This window comes from Vulpes lagopus, chromosome 6 (assembly GCF_018345385.1).
Source record: "Vulpes lagopus strain Blue_001 chromosome 6, ASM1834538v1, whole genome shotgun sequence".
Classification (NCBI taxonomy): Eukaryota; Metazoa; Chordata; class Mammalia; order Carnivora; family Canidae; genus Vulpes; species Vulpes lagopus.
The window spans coordinates 132019815-132042461 of record NC_054829.1 but is presented as its reverse complement, the minus strand read 5'-3'; the positions used below and the strand labels follow the sequence as shown (position 1 = coordinate 132042461).

At 34.6% G+C, this 22647-nt stretch overlaps 1 protein-coding gene across 4 annotated transcripts in view; it reads right to left on the bottom strand.

Moving 5' to 3' along the window:
- Positions 1-2875: 2875 nt before the first annotated feature.
- The window catches only part of ELMOD2 (ELMO domain containing 2), a 26038-nt gene continuing 6266 nt past the window's right edge, over positions 2876-22647 (bottom strand). The window contains exons 4-11 of one of the 4 annotated variants that reach the window (XM_041759391.1): positions 17176-17273; positions 16794-16923; positions 14274-14407; positions 10323-10391; positions 9375-9508; positions 6355-6471; positions 4585-4641; positions 2876-3525 (exon numbers count right to left, since the gene is read on the bottom strand). In XM_041759391.1, the coding sequence (XP_041615325.1) occupies positions 4604-4641; positions 6355-6471; positions 9375-9508; positions 10323-10391; positions 14274-14407; positions 16794-16923; positions 17176-17273 (720 nt within the window). In that variant the 3' untranslated portion in view covers positions 2876-3525; positions 4585-4603. The other 3 variants (XM_041759390.1, XM_041759393.1, XM_041759392.1) reach the window with 3 other exon arrangements.

Below are 22647 nucleotides of genomic sequence, written 5' to 3'. Positions count from 1 at the left end.
TCTTCATGGCATCTTCCCAGCAAAGCTAAATTTATCATTAACACGTGCCGTAATCTTTTTTCTCGGGGCCCACAAACTGGGGAAAGGAGAGACAGGGAAAGAATAAACAAGAGACTAGAAAGGAAGAACAAGCCAAAAGGGCCCGGAGGCCCCGGGTTGTCAGGCAGCTCTGCTTTAATCAGCCCCACACTGTGTCTACTGCTGTGTTTTTTCTCCTTGACATTATGAGGTTTTCCTGGTGCTTATTTCCCCTATTTTCACCTGTAGAAGCATCTCGTAGCAGATGGCTGCAGCATCTCGTCTCTCACCTTGATCTCACCCCTCTAGCGCCGGGGGGCCTGACCTCCTGTTGTCCCATCGGCATCTCCATAGGGTCTTCTTCTGGCCCCGGAGCCATCTGTGTGCCTGTGCGTGCCGTGCTAGAGGACCAGGGAAATAACACACCCCGGGAGCGGCCCTTACCCAGTAACTGATGGGAGTTTGTCTGTGAATACTTCAGTCCCCTCACCCTCACCCAAGGACTCAAAGTCCAGTTGACTTAACACAAAAACCCTCTATGGGATGACTTCCCTCTCTCGGTTCCCCACTCCCTTCGCAGTGTTTCCTGGGATCCCCTGTTGCAAGGTCTGATTCTGGGGGAATCCAAACGAAAGCTAACCACAACCTCAGAGGAGCACGCTTCTGTCAAGAATAGGGAAGAAAACATTAAAGATCGTTTCTTGGCTGTCAGGCAACAGGCAATAGTGACAAGGTGCTTCCCCTTGATCAAACTGTAGTCAGGCTCCTCTGAGCTGCCTTTTTCTACTAAATGCTTCTTAGGCATGTCAAGAGCCCAATTTTAGCAAGAATCGGGCTAAATAGACTTATCCAGAATCCCTCATCCTTGATAAATGATCACCCTTGATAATTGGTCAAAAGTTCCTCATCTACGCTCGATATCAGGTTAATTCTCTTGGGTTTCCTATATACACATTTATAGCATTTATGAATAATAACTTTTCTTTCCACCCACTTGCTTTACTGCTCTGGCTAGGACCTCTAACACAATTTTGAACAGACATGCTGTGACAACTTGGATTATTCATCAAATGTTCACCCCTTAGGCCTTCCGGATAGAGTACATTTCCTTGTTCCGTTGGTGTTGGGCTTGACCACGAGACTTGCTATATGACCGAGGGAATGTGGACATGATGCGAGCAAAGGCCTGAAATACCTGTGAGCCATTTGGCTTCTTCTTGTGCTTCTGCTGCACCAAGAGCATGCCTCAGGTCGCCCACTGGTCCCAGAGGAGTAAGCCACGTGGAGCTGGAAGGAACTCCACCCAGGACCCGGATTTAAGGCCAGCTGAGATCAGCAGGCTGCCTGGTTAGCCTGCCCATGTGTGAGGAGGAAATGCTTTTTTTGTATGCCATTAAGACTTTAGTGTGATTGTTATACATTGTTATTGTGGCAAAAACTGATATAAGTGGTGATCCCGATGTTTCACCATTAAATACATTTGCTAATGGGCAGCCCGGGGAGAGGGTGGGGGTGCTCAGCGGTTTAGTGCCGCCTTCACCCCGGGGTGTGATCCTGGAGACAAGGGATCGAGTCCCACGTCGGGCTCCCTGCATGGAGCCTGCTTCTCCCTCTGCCTGGGTCTCTGCCTCTCTCTGTCTCTCATGAATAAATAAATAAAATATTTTTTTAAAAAAACAGCGTATCTATATGTAGTTATTACTGATTTATTACATTTATCGCTGGATTTCAGTGTGCTATTTTATTCAGGATTACTGCATCTAAAGTGACACTGGCATACAATCATTCTTTCTCATTCTGTTCTGGTTGGATTTATTAAGATTATGATAGTTTTGTGAATTATAGGGTGACCACACTTCATTATTTAGAAGAGATTGTGAACTGTCATTGTTTTATTCTTAAATGTGTTAACTCACCAGTGCAAGCCACCCAGAACTGTAGGTTTTTTCATGGAAAATTTTAATTGCAGAATCCACTTGAATAGTGCTAGAACTTTTTGCTTACCTATTTCTTCTTGTACAATTTTGTTTTGCTAAGTATATCTTTCTAGAAATATTTATATTTCATCTAAATTTTCAAATTTTGAGGTTATCCTTAATACATTTTCTTTTCAGTATTTGCAGGATCTGTGGCTTGATATCATTGTTTGCTTTCTTCCTTATTCTTAATTTATCTCACCAAGGTTTATCAGTATTACTAGTCTTTTCAAGGAACAACTTTTTACTTCTGATGATTCTATTGTCCATTTCTATTCCATGCATCTGGGCTCTGGCCTTTAGTATTTCCTTCCTTATTTTTAGGTTTATTTTGTCCTTTGCCAAACTCCGTGACATGATTACTTTGTCTTTAATTTTCAGCCATTCTTTCTTATACATACATTTAAAACTATAATTAGTACTAACTTTAATAAGTACTGCTTTTGCTGTATCCAACCAGTGACATATGTATTTTTTAGTTCAAAATAAGACACACACACACATACCCAGAGGAATGCTCTGCAGCTGTAAATAAACAGAATAAGGAAGCTTTGTATTAATATAAAAATGTACCTAAGATACATTGCTAAGTACAGCATACTGCAGTGCAGTATGAATTATTCCTATCCTTTGTAAGAATGGAGGGTGGGAGTGGTAGCTTCTTTTCTGGTCTTATAACCTATTGTTGTTACCCAGTAACATCTTAAATAGGTAATTAGTGGATGAGTTAAAATCACAAAAATAAAAATTTTCTGTGTATTCTCATTTACTCTATAGGAGCATGATTAAAGGATTAAATAAAGGCACTATTTCATGAATACAAAGGACTTAAGGGATGAGGATGGTGGGGAAACACAGAAAGATTAACAGAAAGGCTTATAACAATTTTGACACATTTTTTATTTGTTCACAACATTCCGAACAAAATGACATCACATTTCGACTATTGCTTTTACATAAGAAGTTAATTGTTTTATCCAAAGTAGACAAAAATCTATTTCTTTAAGTTGCCAACCAGCACTTTTTCCCCCAGGGAAAGCCACTGCTTATTTTTTGAATACATTAACAGAAACATAGATTTGCCCTATAATTAAAAAAAAAAAAATCGCCCTATAATAGTTGGGTCTTACCTGAACTACATTTAAATTTTTTTCTTGTCAAAAGCTGAAGCCAGAAAAAGACAAAACAAAACAAAACAAGCTCATTCATGATTTCTCTCAGATGTTTAAGTCCATTAATCTTTGTTAATAATCTGCTTGTGTGGAGAGGTTCATAAATGTGAAAAAGGAAAGTAAGCCTCTCCAGACTTGTTCACAGAGAAGCTGGGTGGACCATTTATCCTGAGAAAATAGCTGCTGGACCCCAATCGTTAATTCAAGGAGGATAATAAACATTATTGCTCTCCAAGCCAAACCTCTTCTGTTCTGAGCCATCACAGTGTGTGATCTTTCCTGCTCTGGCAATGAGCATTCCGCTTTTCACTCATGTAATCCTGCTCCTTTGAGCAAATCTTTGACCAAGTTCAATTTCACTGAATACAAAGGGGAGAAACAGTACATAAACAGTTATTAATACTGGAATAAAAATGGAGACTACATATGTTTTTCACATAGAAAAATACATACAAATCCAAGTAGTTGTTAAAGTAGAAAAAAAGCAGGATGGGCATTTTGAAGGAAAAGATCTTGTTTTCTCAACTGGTGCCAGTAAGACACTGATTTTATATCTAACTATCCCACCATATTTATATACAAAGAGAGGCTGGTCTAGGGTCACTGGTATCCCGGTATCCCCTGATTTCTCTTATTTCCTTAAAGATTGTCTTTCAGAACATATTTGAACCACAACCAGTGTAATTATTTTCTTACACTATTCTTGTCACTGGCACACTCTCTTCGACCTGGCACATACAAAAATTCTTTTCGGTATCGATTCACTTTTCTGATGCTAAAGCAAACATAATTTTCCTGCTACTTCAAACCTATCACTACTTTGGTATTTTATTCATTATTATAGAAACAGGTAAGATTCTAAATATGGATTTTTAAGACTACATAAAATTCTAACATACATAAGTTGAAAGCAAGGAAAAGTAGGAAGGTACACACAATTATGTTTTTCTTTTCATGTATGTCACTATGTTACATTCTAATCTACAAGTGGGGACACTTAGCTTGGCTTCCAGACTATCAAACATTAGAATTTATTGGTAGCTTTTAGACCAATTCACTACAGGACTTCTGAAATGGTTACTGATTATTTTAAGCAAAAACAGGACAATATCTATATTGTACAAACAGAGATGATTTAAAGAACATATTATTGACCAAACTGTCTAATGACATTCTTAAAGTTTTTTTTCCTCCCTAGAAGGGGAAAAATTTACTTAAAAAATGTCCCCTTCCACAGTTGGATCATTCTTTATGAGGCATACTGATAAAGGTTTACATCAGTTCAAGACCTCAGCTTTGAAAAATTAAAATATGAGTATTTTCAGCATGAAAATTAAAAAACTAACAGAATTGCTTTCCATGTAAGAGTAAACACTTCTATAGAAAACGAACTTTAATGGTTAGCACCTGATCCTTACCAGGATTTTGCTACATTTCCTATAACTCTAGAGCTGGATAATAAAGCATTGAAAACACTAAAAAAAAAAAAAAAAAAAAAAAAAAAAAAAAAAAAAAAGATAATCCCAAGATTGAGAGGTCTCCTATAAGAAACCAATTTTTAAATTCCTGTGATACTCAGACACTAAACCACCATGTTTATAATGAAATGAACCCAATTTTTAAAAGTTTTATCCTGTTGAGAAAATAACAGTTTTAATGCTGGGCTTTCAATGTACGTGCTAAACAGCACTGCTTCTGTATTTTTCCACTCGGATATCTTTTTTATCACTCTTCTCTTTGGCAAGTTTGCAGAGAGAAGTCTGTCAATAGACATGAACAAATACTGCAAGTCTCGGGCTGTGTTATACCATGTGAGTCAGTCCTTAAACACTTGATATATATACCATGTTAAAAGATGTGCTCTTATGTTTAAATAATGTCTTTAACAGGCTGGTTTCTGTAGGATTTAAGAAGAACTTAGTTATCAGACAAATTATCTTTAAACCTTTCTAGTTTTGCTAAGAGTACAAATCTCTAAAACACAAAAGGAAGAAATTATTCCCAATAAAATCTCATCATTATATAATCCTTGATAGCACTTGATGCCCTCCTGAGATTTGAGAATAAAGCTATACGAAATGCACAGTCATCATCCTCAGGCTACTTTAGAATCCCACAGACCATTAACGCAAAGAATACCCATAAAATCGCACACCATTATCTAGAAACACTATGGAGGCAAAGCAAAAAGAAGCATCAGTTAACAGTAAGTAAAACAAACCAACAGTGTTTAACGGGTTTTTTTAAAAAGCTTTAAGTTTTCCTTTTGTTTAAGTTCAAAGACAGCTTTATTGGAATAGCCACTGTCCTTTGAATACAGTCAAGATTTTCTTAGCAAACACACCTCTTTTTCATAAACACTCACAGGTAGAGAAGCCTCATAAAAGGCCCCACACCAAGCACTAACTACAGTCCTTTTCCTCGTACAACTGATTGAAAAGCAAATACTGAAGATGACAAAATGCCTTTAAGTTTTAAAATACCACTGTGATATTTTCAAGTGTGGTATTTAACAACAGAAAGGTAGTCACCAATACTGTCATTCTTTCATTATCTATAATGCTAAATAATCAGAGAAAACAAAGGGGAAGAGGTCATGATTCTTTATCCTGTCTGACATATCTATGCTTTTTGCTACTAATGAAGCAACATTAGGACATGTGATTGAGATGCAAACAAAGAAAGCCATGAAGAACTACTCTCCCTGTTAATTAACCGAGGAAGAAAACAAGACGAAGGAAATAGACAATCACTTCCAAACTAAAACACAAGAAAACTTCAGAGTTCTGTAAAGAGACTGACTTGATAGCTACAACACATAAAAATGAAAACCGATTTTTACACATTTTAATCGACCAATTTAATACAAATACCTGATTTATACTTTTACACTAAATGGGCTAAGTCCCAAGTTCCAAACTGTAGTTCACAGGCCTCTACAGAAGGATCTTTGGAAGGATAAGGTACCTTTGGAGAACAGTGTATAAACGACTGTAAACATACACTGATTGTCCACTAGCTTTCTTAAATAGAATTTCTGAAATATTTTTGTAGGAAATTATATATAAGGAGTGTAATTGATCAGATAATTTCTATTACAACATATAAATTCTGTTGTGTGTGCAAAATGTGGTAGAAATAGAAGATACTATGGATGATTCATATTTTTAAAGTAAGTGATACATTACAATCCAGTAAGAGTCCTTTAATCTTTTCATGAAACTTCTCTCTATACATGTTGAAATACATAATGCTTTCTGGCTTTTCTTCAAACCAAAACTTGTCAAATTCATAGACAAGGTAACCTGCAGTTAAAGAAAAATAAAACATAAATACAGTGCTCAAGGAAATCACAACGAAAACATCTCATTTTATAGTGCAGAACCATCCTTTAAATTCCACATTAAGTTATAATAGTCAGACCCTAGGACCCAGCAATTGCACTACTAGATATTTATCCAAAGGATAAAAAAATAGTGATCTGAAGGGGCACATGCACCCCAACATTTACAGCAGCAAAGTCCACAATAGCCAAACTATGGAAAGAGCTCAGATGTCCATCGACAGACAAATGGATAAAGATGTGGTACATATATACAATGGATATTACCCAGCCATCAAAAAGAATGAAATCTTGCCCTTTGCAATGACATGGATGGAACTAGAGGGTGTTACGCTAAGCAAAATAAATCAGAGAAAAAAAACAAATACCATATGATTTCACTCATATGTGGAATTTAAGAAATAAAACAGATGAACACAGGAGAAAGGAAGGAAAAATAAAGTGAGATGAAAATAGACAGGGAGACAAACCATAAGAGACTCTTAACCACAGGAAAAAACTGAAGGGCTGCTAGACAGGACTTGGGCGGGGGGACAGGGTAACTGGGTGATGGGCATTAAGGAGGGCAGGTGATGTGATGAGCACTGGGGGTTATATGCAACTGATGAGTCACTAAATTCTACCCCTGAAACTATTAATACACTATATGTTCACTAAATTGAATTTAAATTAAAAAAATTTAAAAAGAGATACAATAATCACAAATTATATTAATAAACTACTAGAAACCTGGAAAACCTCATAAGAAATATTTTTGTATGTTCAAAATAAGAAGAAATTTCAATAAAATATTTAGTATATTTACTATTTGCCTCAAATATCAATAAAATCCCTCAAATGTTAAGAGGTGTATGTATAGTACTGTCAAAAGATACCTTGGGAATAGGAAAAAAAGCTATCCCCAGAGACCTCTGAAACACAAATATGAAAGTAACGAGAAAACATTAGACAAGGATAAAGTACATGAAAGCTGTTTTCTACTTGATTTATAAATCTAATTCTTTGCTTAGGCAGTAATGAAAAGCAGTTTTGGGCTTACGTGGCTCAGTTGGTTAAGCGTCCAACTCTTGATCTCAGCTCAGGTCTTGATATGGTCATGAGTTCAAGCCCTGCATTGGGCTCCACGCCTAGCCATGGAAACCACTTTTTTTTAAAAAGGGGCAATTTAAAGGACTTACGTGAATGGTAAATAGCTAAAACAGAATAGCCAAAAATACTGATATAAAAGTACCATAAAGTTTGGATAGATGTCTTATTTTTCATACTACCCAGATTATTATTATCCCTAGTGCCCAGAACAACAACTGACTGACTGACTGAATGAATGAATGAATGGGAGGTCCAATAGCAGGTCTCTAGTCTGATAGGGATACTCCAAAAGAGAAGGAAAGAATAATGAAATGGACAACTGAAGAAACAAAATCTCTGGTAAGACTTCCCAAAGAAGGTCATGTCTAAATTGAGATTGGAAAGACAAGTAGTTATGACCTGGACAGAAAGAAGGAAGCAGATGGGGGTTCCAGGCAGAGTGAAAGGTCCAGTCAAGAGGGAGCATAATACATCTGTACAACTAAAAGGCCAGTGTGCCCACATTTCAGGCTAGGGGCAGTTGGTGTTTGGCAGAAAAATGAACCTGGAGAGGTTACCAAGGTAGGGAATGCGAAAGGCCTTGTAATGGAACTTTTTGAAGAACTGCAGGCAGTGGAGCAAAATGATTCGATTTCCATTTTAAATCCTTCTATCTGCAATGTGGAGAAGAAACTGGAAGAAGGTCATCACAGACAGACTCATGAAAAAGTTATTACTGTAACCTAGTATCAAAGGTCTCCTCCTGCACAATTACAATGGGGGGGAGGGGGAGTAGACAAAGGCAAGAGCAAGTCAGCAAGTGACCAACCCGGAACAAGGAGTTAAGTGAAGACAGGGAAGGTTGCAGGAAGGGGAGACCTGGACGACACCTTCAATGATGGAGATGAAGAAGTTATGATTTGCCCATTTATTACCTAGCTAGTTTCCTGCATCCTGCCAACATGCAAAATGGCATTCGGAACACACAAAAAGATCAAGAAAAGAAGAATGTGAAACTAAGCTAGGTTTACATTTTTTGCTTCTGAGCAATAACTTCACAAGTTCATTTAATTAAACCTTCAGTGTACAAATATCACCACAAGAGAAGTTAATGGAACAATGGTAATAATGACTGCATTAGGAACAGTTATTAAGTACCTCTGACCTAACACAAGGAAACCTCATCTTGAAAAGGGGAGGTGGTTGTAGGGTGGGGATGCTCCTTTAAATTAAATTTCCTTACAAGACTAACAAAATAACCTGTGAATGGTCTGTCCTTGACTCAGTAGCATTCACTAACCAGTATTCAAGAGGTAAAATTCATTTTACAATTGACTGGAAAAACTGCGTACATCCTAAATTTACATATATGTGAAAAAACCGTCTTGCTGAAATTTTTTAAGGACAAATATATAAACTGCTTATAAAAACACCCTTAGGGACTCATCTTCCATTATTTCCCTGTTTCTTTCTTTCTTTCTTTTCCTTTTTTTTTTTTTTTTTTTACGATTTATTTATTAGAGACAGAGTGCACGAGCAGAGAAGGGGACAGAAAATCCTCAAGTGGACTCTGCCCAGCATGGAGCCACATATGGGGCTTGATCTCACAACCCTGAGATCATGACCTGAGCTGAAACCAAGAGTCAGATGCTTAACCAACTGAACCACCCAGGCACCTCCATTATTATTTCCCTGTTTTACAAAGATTCTAAATAATAAAATGACAAGCATAAATTATATATTTAATAGAGACATTATATCTAGAAATATCTAGTTTTAACTCATTTTAATACTCACAATAAAACTGATGAAAGTGTTCCATCGTTGGTATACCAGGAACAAAGTTGTAGAGATGAAACTTCAGAGCTTCACTCTTCAGCAAGCTATAAGCCATCTCGGTAAGGTTGATTCCAACTATTGCATAAGAATACCTATGTCAGAAACATTACCAGTTATACCAGCTAGCCAAATAGCTCATAAAATAACTTTAAAATCCTGCAAGAAATTAGTGAAAAACTACTTTGATCCATTTCTAATACAGTATTCGTTTAACAATAATCTCTACCTATTAAAAAAAAATAAACCAGAATAGATAGAAGATTTTTGTTCTTTTAGATGCTGTTGATTTTCTGGATATATATACGAGGGAATAATGAAGCTTTGGTCGTTCAAATACCAAAAACCAAAATCCTTAAAAAAAAAAAAGAAAAAGAGTACACTCTCATTGGTTTTTAAAACACAGTTGGTAATCTGACATTTTCTCCTCCATTATCAGGGTATTTATTTTTATGAGATAATATTGTTATAATGTTTTTTCAAAGGAAGGTATCATTAGAATATAAAAATAGAATAATAATGATAAAGCCGATAGACCTTCAATTGCATTTCATTTTACAATTTTCAAAACTATTTCTCATTTTCCTATTTCTATGTCACAAAGCTATTTCCTATTCTGAAATCTATTCAAGAAACTTTATGAAAGTTCCTTACCTCCATTTTATAGACAAACTATATCTTGCGACAAAAATATATTAAAAAAAATATATATATATATATTAAAATAATACAAAATTGGTTTATAAGATTTTGCTTTAAAAATAATGTATCATGTAATATCTTTTACAAAGTCATTAGTAAAAATAATCTCATTTAAAAAATACCTTGAAATACTTTCAAATTTAGATAATCCAATCAACATTTTTTAAAATTCAAGAAGTTAAAGTTTCTTTGATATACCCAGCTTACCCTAATTTTGGATGATTTGAACGGGAAAGAATCTGGTGAGCTTCACTGGTATAATTTTCACTGAAATACCTTGAAAAAGTTTAATAATAAAATTAATATATGTTATTCAAATTGAAGATATCCAGAAGAAATTTAAAAAGCTACTATTAAGATGATAGTCCCACTACTGACACAATCATCTCAATCTCCATCTCTAATCACTTGAGTGACTTGGAAATGCTGTGAACCAAAATTTAATTCTGAGAGATCAGGTCTATCTAGTTAGTACAGGACATGGGCCCTTGGCAATGCTTTAAAATATTTTAAAAATAAATGATTTAACAAGAAACTTTCTGCTTACCTTTAAAACAAAATCTAGTTTTTTGTTATCTTACTTTTTCTTATTTTATTTAAATTCAGTTAACATATAGCAGCATATCATTAGTTTCAGATGTAGAGTTCAGTGATTCATCAGTTGCATATAACACCCAGTGCTCATCACATCATGTGCCCTCCTTAGTGCCCATCACCCAATTACCCCCTCCCCCCACCTCCCTTCCCTCCTGTCCAGCAACCCTCAGGTTGTTTCCTACATAGTTAACAGCCTCTCATGGTTTCTCTCCCTCTCTGATGTCATCTTATTTTATTTTTCCCTCCCTTCCCTTATAATCCTCTGTTTTTGTTTCCTAAACTCCACATGAGTGATACCAAATTTGCTGTTATTTTAAATTTTCTATAAAATAGTCCATGTGTACCTGTTAGGACATTCATCCTTTCCCCTTGGTATATTCCTTCTTTTGTAATTTAAATATATATTATTTAACACCATTTTCTGTGCACAGAGAGGAAACTCCATAACCTTTCTTTTACACTAAACTTTTGCACTAACTTTTCTTTTTCACTTGATCAGTGGTATAATTAAAACGCTGGCCATAAAACAGAAGGATTAGCAGGTACAACAGAAGAATATATAAATCTATTTGTAGGCTCATACATCCCGTTGGCTTATACTAATGCAACTTCTTTGAGTTCTTAAAGATAGAGATTAAATCTTCTTCACCTCAGTACACCGTACTCATGCACATATACATACACGATGACTGACTGGATGTTTATATGAAGATAAGTAGAATAAAAAGTGGATTTCCATGGCTCATTTAAATTTTAGAGGGCACAATTGTTGAAATTTTCATAAAGCATAGAAATTTCTAACCAAATTTTCCTACAGATTTCCTTCCCTAGATTAACACAACAGGCTTCCATTTTTCTTTACTGGCTGATTTTCAGACCATTAAAACAAGGGCTGTTAATTTAGAAGTCCATGAATGAAGACTCATTCATGAATGAGGGGGTATCCATGAACTACCTGAAATTACACATAAATTTTTCTGCGTGTACATTTTCTGGGGAGAGAACATACAAAATTCTCACTAGATTGTCAAAGGGATCTGTAACTCCCTAAACAAGAAAAAGTCCTGTTTTAGCACAATGCTTTCCTTACATACACTAATTTTTCTACTTTATCCCTAGTTTGGCTCTAAGGATATCCTTACTAAACTATTTGTATTTCTTTTTTTATATATGATACTCCTAATACAATTTAGTATTACATTAATATTTCAATAATCAAGCTACTCTTAAAATATTGTCTGTAACACCGAACAATTTTTAATTTCCTTGATGAACTTAATCAAACCCTATCTTAACAGCACCTATGAAAAACGAACATCTTTGCAATACGGCAAACTATTCTTTACAATAATCCATACTGGGTTCCCTCCTTCCTTACCGCCTGCTTGCCTTCCATCTTTCTCCTTCCTTCCCATCCCTTTTCCCTTCCTACATACATTTTTGGGCTTAATTAGCATATTCTTCTACTCACCTCTTCTATTTCCTCATCTATTGAGCTTTCTTCTGTCTCTCCTGATTTCATTTTCTGTACAATATCCTTTTTTTTCTACACCTGCCTCAACATTCAGTGCCTAGGGCACCGTTATCAAACTACCAGCTATTCTTCAAAGCAACAAAATATCTCAAGAGATTAGATGACAAAGGCCACGAAAGTTAAAAAATAAATCACATAGGGAATCTGAAGAGCTTGTCCGCTTCTCGACTGTATCTTTACTTTGACCCTGAAGATGCATAGCTCCCTACACAGGACAACAAACATAATTATAGAGGAATCCGAGCCAGTTTTTCATGTTTTCAACCATCTCTAGTATATCACCAGCAATAAAATGTAACTACTAATACATATGAGTCTTGGTCATTTTTCAAATTAGTAGATACTAACGCTAAATAAAATATCTGTAAATCATTTTAATGTCTATTAGAATCCTTTACCATAGTCTTGAATCAAATCCTACTAACTTATTTAAATTTTAAGCTACATTAAATTCTCCTCTGGCAAATGCTGAAAAATCTTAATTTCTTAAGAAAAGAGTAAGAAGCAAGGTTATTCATAAAAGAAAAGATACAATATGGGGTGACTGGGTGGCTCAGTCAGTTAAGGGTCCAACACTTCATTTCAGCTCAGGTCATGATATCAGGGTTGTGAGATTGAGCCCCACGACTGGGCTCCACATGGAGCCTACTTACAATTCTCTCTCCCTCTCCCTCTGTCCAACCCCTCACACGTTCTCTCTTAAAAAATAAAAAATAATAAAAAATAAAAAAAGGAAACATCAGAATAGTGTAGAGTAAACTGAGGTTCAATATCTGTGATTGCAAGTACCAGAATAAAGACGGTCTTTAAAGGCTAAGAACAAAGAATCTATGTGTTCTGAAAAACAATGAGTTTTAAAATATTTTATAATTTTTCCAAGTGGAAACAAACTGCATTTATTCTACTTCAATTCCATATTCTAATTCAATTCCAACTGGAAGTTTATCAAAGTAGAATCTCAGTTTTTGTAATTATTTTTAATTTTTTTTTAAGATTTATTTGAGACAGACAGAGAGAGAGAGAAAGAGAGAGAACATGAGGGGGAGGGGAGAGGGAGAATCAGACTCCCCTGAGTGGGGAGCCCAATGCACAGCTTGATCCCAGGTTCTGAGATCATGACCTGAGCCAAAGCTGGATGCTTAACCAACTGAGTCACCTAGGCGATACTTACAAGGAATCTTTATACTTATAAAATTTAGGTATTACAGAAAATTAAATACTTTTGTAAATGGAAAAAACTGTAGATACTGAAACCCTATTATGTCTTCTATTTTCCCCCAAAATAGCTTTATCCATACAGATCTAGTCATTTTTTTTCTCAATATAACAATTTAACAGTTTTAAGACTAATTTTTTCACAGTAGCAATTATGCAAACTTTGCTAATGGTTAGGTTTCCCATTCTAGGCATTTTATAGTCTATAAATCAATTTATGGACAGACTCTAACTGAAATCTTTTCATTTTCATATCCACATCCTACTAATCTTCCAGTTTATTTTCTAGAATAGTTTTGGTCATCAATTCTGATTTTAATTACATATTTTGGGATGACTTATGTGCCCAAGCATGAGTATTGAAGGAGAAAAAAAAAAAAGGAAGTTCATATAGGCTCTGAAAATTCAGGGCTTTAGATAATTTATCACAGATGGTGAAGAATAAGTGTGAAGAGACTTTATTAGTATCAAGTTATATTTCCCAAAACAGAATTAGAGAGCCTAGAGAGAAGAGGCAAGATGATAAAATAATTAAGAAAAGAGTATACATAATTCCTTAAGAGGTATCAGAAAGGGGGTCAGAAAGAAGAAAGATATCAGTAAGTAAAGAAATCACACACACACACACACACACACACACACTATGTTTCCAATGTCTTCATATTGTTGCCAGCACATTAGTGCCAGCACATTTAAGCACTGCTAAAATTCAGAGATAGCAGGAAACACCTAAATCAATTCTTATTAGAATTTAATATTGGAGGTTACATGTAATCTCATTTAGAGAAGAAGAAAAAGTTTATTTCACTTACACAAGATTGATTAATCCAAGTATGCCCATGCCTCTGAAGTCTGTTTTGGGATCATCACCCTGGAAACCAATGTCAGCCCACTGCTTGGAGATTCTAGCCTTCAACTTTTTCGTAGGCATTAGAAGATTCCAAAGCTGTACAAACATACTTCCATATTACAAATAATAGTAGTATTCTTAATTTCCTAAGACATTTTTCTTCTCATAGCTAACATACAACTAAGTTGAATGCTTTCAATTAAACAGCTTTAGTAGACAAAACAGAGGTTCAACACAGACTATATGTAGAGAACTTTTTCAATTACCCTAAAAAATGCAGCACACTTATTCCAATTTAAAAGGCTAATATAAAGAATAGTGGATTTGGAAAAAGTGACAAGTATACAGAAATCTAAAACAATGAGAAATCTTTGTTTACTAAGTAATATATACCAGGAGTGGTAAACTGCCTCCTTAAGGAAAAAAACGAACAACAAAAAACAGTGTTAGGCACTTGGCCCTTGGCTCAAACACTACATACATAAGTAGGCTCCACTCTAGTGGTGGGTCATTAGTCCCTAAAGAGAAGAAGGGAAATGGAAAGAATCATTAAGAAATAAGACTGATAGTATTTCAATCCATATGATTATTTTACAAATTTTCATAATTTTAAAATAAGAAAATAATATGGCTTGGTTTTAAGTATGTTCCTTAAGACTGAGGGTTTAAGAACAGCAATTGAATATTAGCAACAAACTAACCAATACAAAACAAAGTTTAAAAAATTTAATCATTTTCTAAATTCAACACCACAAGTCATCGAACAAAACAGACTTACAAAAGTTGATTAAAAAGTTTGTGAATATCTGCAGAACAGAAATACTTGCATTTTTTTTTCCATTTCACTACCATTTCAGGCATTGTTGAGTAAAGGACTCCTAATGAAAGGAGTATCCTGTCACCTAAAATAAAATGTGAAGACTTGTGACCTTACTTTAAGACAGGGTCAGGATTCTGGCCCTGAAGCTAATCCAATCATTAGACTGGGTTTTTATCTGGTCCCTTCTCTTTTTACTAACACATTAGCGTCTCTCCCTAAGTTCTCGGCAAGAGGTTGGATCATACCAGTGATAGTGCCTCAGTGATGTGGGGAGAGACACAATAAGACCAGCTATAGTCAAGGTTAACACACATACATATCGAATTTCTGGGTTCTGCGCCCCTGGGGATTCTGATGAGGCAAAGGTGGAACCTTAAATTCTAAATATTAAGACACTGGTTAACTTAGTGAAGGTCGTTACGCTTTAAGAAACTACCTATGGATTTAAGAAACTACACTTTGAGAAACACGGACCTACTTAAGGCTTTACCCACAGAGACTGCGGAGTATGTGCAGTGGCTGCGTGATTCACGCCCAGCAAATGACTCTTTACCTTTAAAACTGAGTCCCGTAATGAATCAACAAGATAAAAATTCCCTGGACTGAAATGTTAGGATTTATATCTTACCCCTTCTAAAGGGAAGGTATCGTGCAGAAAGGGTCAGAAGTTAAGGGAATAATGGTTAACAATGAGGATATAAATGGTGGTCAACCCCCAGTGAGGGCCAGACACCATTCTAAAACTTTAAATATAAAGGGTCGGTCCACACCAACAGCCCCCTGAGGTATTTTCATTCTCATTTTACAAAATCAAGTTTTATTTTTAATTTTAAAATTAGGTGAGGTGTATATCTATACTTTTTCAGAAAAAAGGTGTTTTTTTTTTTTAAAAAAAACTTATCTGTCTCTTACTGTTAGATATTACCAATGTCTTTCCACAACATTTTTAGATATAACAAACTCTTAACTCCAAGTCCAATGTGCTATGTTCTTTGATTTTAACCATTTAAAAATAAAATTGGCTCAAAAGCAAATTATTTCATTTCCCCTTGGCCTCAGAATCCTCATCCCTTAAATTAAAATGAAGGTGATAGACTAGATGATCTAGAAAGCTTACAATAATCTCTAGTTTTGGCCTCTCACTGAACTTATGTATTTATACTTTAGAAATAAAAAACAGGAAAATTCAAATTTAATTTTAGTACCTTCTTAAGCTTTAAATCTATCATGACATTACTTGGCAATTCATACTCTGTAAATCCCAAAATACTTGATCTAATAATATGGAAAGCGACAGCCATGTTTACAATTTGAAAGTAAGCTGAAAAAAAAATGCCTGACGTATACGAGCAGTTTACATAAAAAGTAAGGGAATCTCTGAAGCTTGCGGACTCATCAGTTGAAAAGATCTCTGTTAATAAGTTTATAATTTATTTCAGAAGTAAAAGCATTAAGAGAAAATCTACGAGTATATATTTCAATGAGGCTTATCAGAAAATCATAAAAATAGTTAACTCAAAATCTTTCACCAACATAGTAAGGGGCAAAGAAACTGGATGACTGTAGAAGAGCCTCTAGAATTGGCACACTGACTTTACTAGCTCAAGTCTGATTTATTTTTCCAGTGTCTACTAACTCCAAATACAGAAAACAAAAATTTACCTTAAGAAGCAGCTTTTCATGTTGGAGGTTTTCAGAATCATATGGTCTTTTCCTGACACTTTCTACATCCAAATAGAGCTGTTTATAACCGGATATCTGCAGCAAGCATGCCTTCATACAAATTTTAAAGCTGAAAATGAGAAAGTTATTATTTTTAAAAATCATACCTTCTTATCACAATAAAATAGTGCCATCCATAGCTTGTGGTTCATATGTCTATCTAGAAAGCATTTCCTCAATTCCTCATCCAGTAGAAGTGAAAGGGTTGAACTGGATGATCTCTATAACTGTTTCACGGCTTCAATGTTTTACAACGATGTGCGATCCCCACACCTCACAGTAAAAGGGTACAATAAGAGAGAACACCATAAAAAGAGCATACCTGGCATCCTTCTCAGGGTTAATATTCTTTTCCTTCATTATATCTTCTACGCATTTGTCCACTTCAGTCTGGACAACAAGTGTCGCTTTCTGCAAAATCTATTTATGTGAAAGAAAGCTGAATGAGAAAAATCTCTTATAGCTGAAACAGAACAATGAGTTTGGGGGTGTTTAGTCAACTTTACAATGCATATATTAAAATGCAAAATGAAACCAAATTTGTTTCACTAGGGCTAAAATCATACACCCATCCATCCATCCATACAAGAGAAACAGCATGATGTATCAAGATGAAGGCTTCCTCAACTGAGAAGCAACAGGTTCTCAACTGATAAGTTCTTAACAAATCACCATAGTGGGTGTATGGAGCAGATACTTTCTCTAAAATTTTTAAATTACATATACGTGTACAAAAATATTAATGCAGAAGTCAAAAAACTTTTAAAGTCAGAAGAGCAAAAGGAAGAAAACTCAAATATTATTGTAATTATTTACCACCACCAGGGACAGCCACTGGTAACCAATATCCTTAGTCTTTTTTCTATGCACATAAAACAGATTTCTTATATCGTATGTCCTATAAATGTCCCCTGGATCCTTTTTTTTTTCCAACAAAAAAGCAAGTTCAGGCTTTTCTTACCCTTAAGAAATTTCTTTGACTCTTCATCTTCTGTAAACTACCACTGAAATCCTCTCGGGTATCTCTTATAACTCCTGGCAAAATAATCTCATCATACCTGGGGTTATGCCTCTGCATATCCTGGGTCTTTCTTCTGGAATGTTCTCTCCCAATCACTAAACATATCAATGCTGCCCATTTTTAAGCTAGCTCACATACCAGGTCCAAGAAGCTTTCTCTGATTCTATTCCCCCCCCCCCCGATTCTATTTAAATAGAATTAACCTCTCCTCTCTTAGAATTCCCATAATAATTTATCTATAACCTTTTGATGATCCTTTCTACTTTCTGTATTATAGTTACTGTTATATATTAAGTGGAAAATTTTTTGAGGACAGAGATTGCATCTAATTCATCTTTTCATATCCTGCATGTAAAAGATAATCGACAACTGTTAAACGGAGATATTTAATAGATAAAAACCTTAAGGCAACTGTTTCAGTAAAAGACATGTACAGTAATGCATACGATGATTTAAAAGAAGGAAGAAAAGGAAGGAAAGAAAAAGAAGATTCCTCAAAGTAAATTAAAAAGTGAGAAGGAAAATCATCAAAGACTAACAGTCAGTAAGGATACACATACGGTCAACAAGGTCCAGTTGGTCAAATCCTGAGGTAAAGGTAACCTTTACTGTGGATAGAAACCTTTTGTCTCCTAAAACATGAAAAACCTGGTCAAATATCACCTCCTTTTGTGAAGCCTTCCTCGGCCCTGCAGTTAGCTACTCTCTTTTATGCTCATACTCAGTGAACGAGCACTTACTACACTATATTTACTTACTTTTACATATTCGCCACCAGGCTTTGTCTTATTTACTCTTACATTATGGATGAATAAATAACCGATTGAATGAACTTGCTCAAGTCTACATAAACTTAGAGACAGAATTCAGATTAGGAATGTCTAGTCTCTCGGCAAATACTTTTTTCCTAAAGACACTATTCTGTGACTTTCAATTTTTTTTATTTAAGATTTTATTTATTTGAGAGAGAGAGAGAGCATACAAGAGAGAACATGAGCAGGGCAGGGTAGTGGGGGGCAGAGGAAGAAGGAGACCCCTCCCTGAGCAGGGAGCCCAATGCAGGGCTCATCCCAGGACCCTGAATCATGACCCAAGCCAAAGGCAGACACTTAACGGACAGGTAGGTGCCCCAACTTTGTTCTTTTAGTAGATTACTTGGGTTATAATAGATACCTTACATTTCTATATAAGCTTTAAAATGATCTTATCACTTCAAAAATAGCCTGCTGGGATTCTGACTGGAATTACACTGAATCCATAGATCAATTTGGGAATGAACATCTTAGCAATACTGTCTTCCAATTGATGGCTACCATGTATTTTTCCCCCTTGAACCTAAGGAAAAGGAGTTCTAGTACAGAAGTCTTGTGTAGCTTTCACTAATCACTGAATATTTTATGTTTTTGAATGCTACTATAAGTAGTATTCTTTTGTTTTCCAAAAGTTTGTTGTTAACTTACAGAAACAGATTGTGTCCTGAGATACTGCTAAATTCATATATTAATAATGCTAATCATTTTTGTAGATTTCTCAGGGTTCTCTGTACTCACAAACTATGTCATCTGTTAATAAAGTTTTCTTTCTTTTCCAACCATTATGTTTTAGATTTCTTAAGGCTGAAAAAAAATCAAAGAACCATCTTTGCCTTGTTTCCAATTCATGGTGGGAGCATTCAATATTTCGGTATTATACATCACATCAGCTGCATAGTTTTCACAGGTGGTCTTTATTAGGATGAAGAAGTTCTTTCTATTCCTAGCTGAGTTTTTAATCATGAATAGGTATTGAGTTCTGTCCAAATAGTTCTTCAGTGTCTACTGAAATGATCTTATTTTTCTCATTTACTTTGTTAATGTGGTGAGTTACATTCATTGACTCTGAAAACTCAATTGTGATGTATTAGCTTTTTTGTAGATAACTGAGATCAATTTGTTAATGAAGAATTTTTGCATCTGCGTTCATGAAGGATACTGCTTTATAATTTTCATTTATCAGACTGTCCTTGTCTGGTTTAGTAAGAGGGTCATACTGGCTTTGCAAAATGTGTTTTTTCCTAGGAGTTTAGGTAATAGTGGTATTATTTCTTCTTAAATGTTTGAAAGGAATTCACTAGTAAAAGAAGGGTTTTGGTGCAAAAATTTTTAATTACAAATTCCATTTGTTAGGTATATAGCTATTTATATTTTTAAATTTCTTTTTGTGTTTTGATAAATGGTCTTTTTCAAAGACTTTGCCTCTTTCATCTAAGCTACAGAATTTATTGGCATAATACTATTCACAGAATCCCCTTATACTTTTAATGATTGTAGTCTGATACCTACTCTATCATTCCTGAGATTGGTAATTTGGGTTTTCTCTTTCTTGATCAGTGTTGCTAGAGGGTTATTAATATCACTAAGAATCAAATCTTTCCAAAGAATCAAGTTTTGAGTTTGTTATTTCCTATTTTTTGTCTGTTTACCATTTTGTTAAACTTTTGTGTTTTTATTATATTCTTTCTTCTATTTACTTTGGGTATAATTTGCCCTCTTCTGGTTTAAGGTGTAAGCACAGATCATTGATTTGAGGCCTGAAAACTTAGTTCAATTTTTTTTTTTTAAATGTCCCTTGTGAGTTCTTTTCTGATCCATGAGTTAAATTTTTAAATTTCCATATATTTGGGGATTTTCGAGGTCTCACACTTTTCTTATTTCTAAGTAAGTACAATGGAGACAGAAAATATACTCCGTATAAGTTCAAGCCTTTGAAATGTATTGAGACTAATTTAAAGACCCATATATTGATGATGTAGATGAATGTTCCACATGTACTTGAGAATGTGTGTTTCACTGTCAGTTCGGTGTAGCATTCTATAAATGTTATTTAGCTTAAGACAGTTTAAAGTATTGTTCAAATAGTGTATGTTCCTTCTGATTTTTTTTTTTTGTCTTTTTGTACTGTCAATTATTGACAGAAGTATGTCAAAATTTCTAACTACGATTGTGGATTCATATATTACTCCCTTTACTTAAGTCAATTTTTGCTTCAATTATTTGGCAGCATTGTTAATAAGTGCATATACTTTTAATATTGTTATATTTTCTTGATAAATAAATCCTTGTATCATTACAAAAAAGATTTAGTCACTGGTCATATTCCAAGTTTATGTTTTCTGAAACAGAGTCAAAAAGGCTTTTTTATGTTTGTTTACATGGTGTATCCTTTTGCTTTTTATTTCTTTGTGTCTTTATGTTTAGAGTATATGTCTTGAAACAACATTCAGTTCATTGGGTCTTACTTTTTTATCCATCTGTCAATCTCTGGCTTATGCTCTAACTTTTTGGTAGGTCTTTGCTTCCTCAACAAAAATAAAATAGCAGCCTGGATGGAGGATAACATATAAACCATCACAACATTTTCTAAGTTCATTTTGAAGGCATATTCAATACTGGAATATATCGTACTTAAAGAATTTCTGAAGTCAATAATTCTTAAACTTTCCTTTTTAACCTCAAACCACGTATGCACCCAAAAACTGTTTTCCCAGCATCATTTACTTTATACTAAAGCAAAAGGAGGTATATGTGCTGCCAAAGTCAGCACTAAAGAAAAAGTAGGTAATAATAAAGAATAAGAGAATAAATATGAATCATTTATCATATAGTTTGAATTTTATATTGTACATATTTTATATTCAAAATATATATTTTATATATGCTTATGCATGTGATTTTTATGTAAAACAACATTTGATGAACATAAAAGTAAAATAACACCTACTTTGAGAGTAGGTTACAAGTTACTTGATGACACATATTCATGGGCAGCAAATATCAACAGTGGGTTTCACTATGCAAGCAAATTTGGGGAGATTATACATACAGAGTATGAACATTTCATTTGTAAACCACAATACCTATGTGGTTGTATACTTAAAGTTAGGTACTTAAAGTCTAGCTTTTGCAAAATTAAAGACAAAGAAATATGAAAATGTACATCACTATATCATCGACTCAGAGACAACTAAACTGATGCCATAAAACTAATTTATTATTCAACAGCTAGAATATTATTATTTAAAAGCTAAGAGAGCAGCTGCAATTGAAAAGCACAGCCAGTCAGAAACACTATTATACTGACAAAGTGTTCTTGCCCTAAATTTCAAATTTTCAAACACTTGTATATGCATTAGTACAGTGGAACTTTGCAACATTACCAAATATTACACAGCAGCCAGACTTGTTAGCACAATACTGAATTAGATTGCTCAAATTCCATTAAGGTTTTCATTTTCATTTATAAGTCCTAAAGTTCAGTAACCCTTAATATACGATTAATAAGTAGTCCTTAGCCTAGAATACAAGCAAATGAGACTCAATTTTTAATAATCAAAGAATTTCCACCATAAAATAGTTCACAACCCAATAGGACCATACTATCACTGCTTTAGAGAACTGGCCTTGATAGATTAAAATCACTTTTATTCACAGCAATCATCAATAATGTTAAGTGTTTAAATATCGTAGAAGTTTTTGTGAATATTTTAAACTTCTAAAAATCTTGTAGTATATATTGGTTCAATCCCATTATCATCAATATTACTAATAACTATTTGTTGGATACCTGTCATGTACTAGGCATTCTCTTAGACTGCTTTCATATTAGTATCTGTGATCCTGACAAATACATGGGTATTAAAGCTTCTTTTTATGATGAGAAAATAAGTAACCTGCACAAAAGTCAAACTACTAGCAAGTGATAAAATCAGGATTTGAACCCTGACTTTTCTCAGAC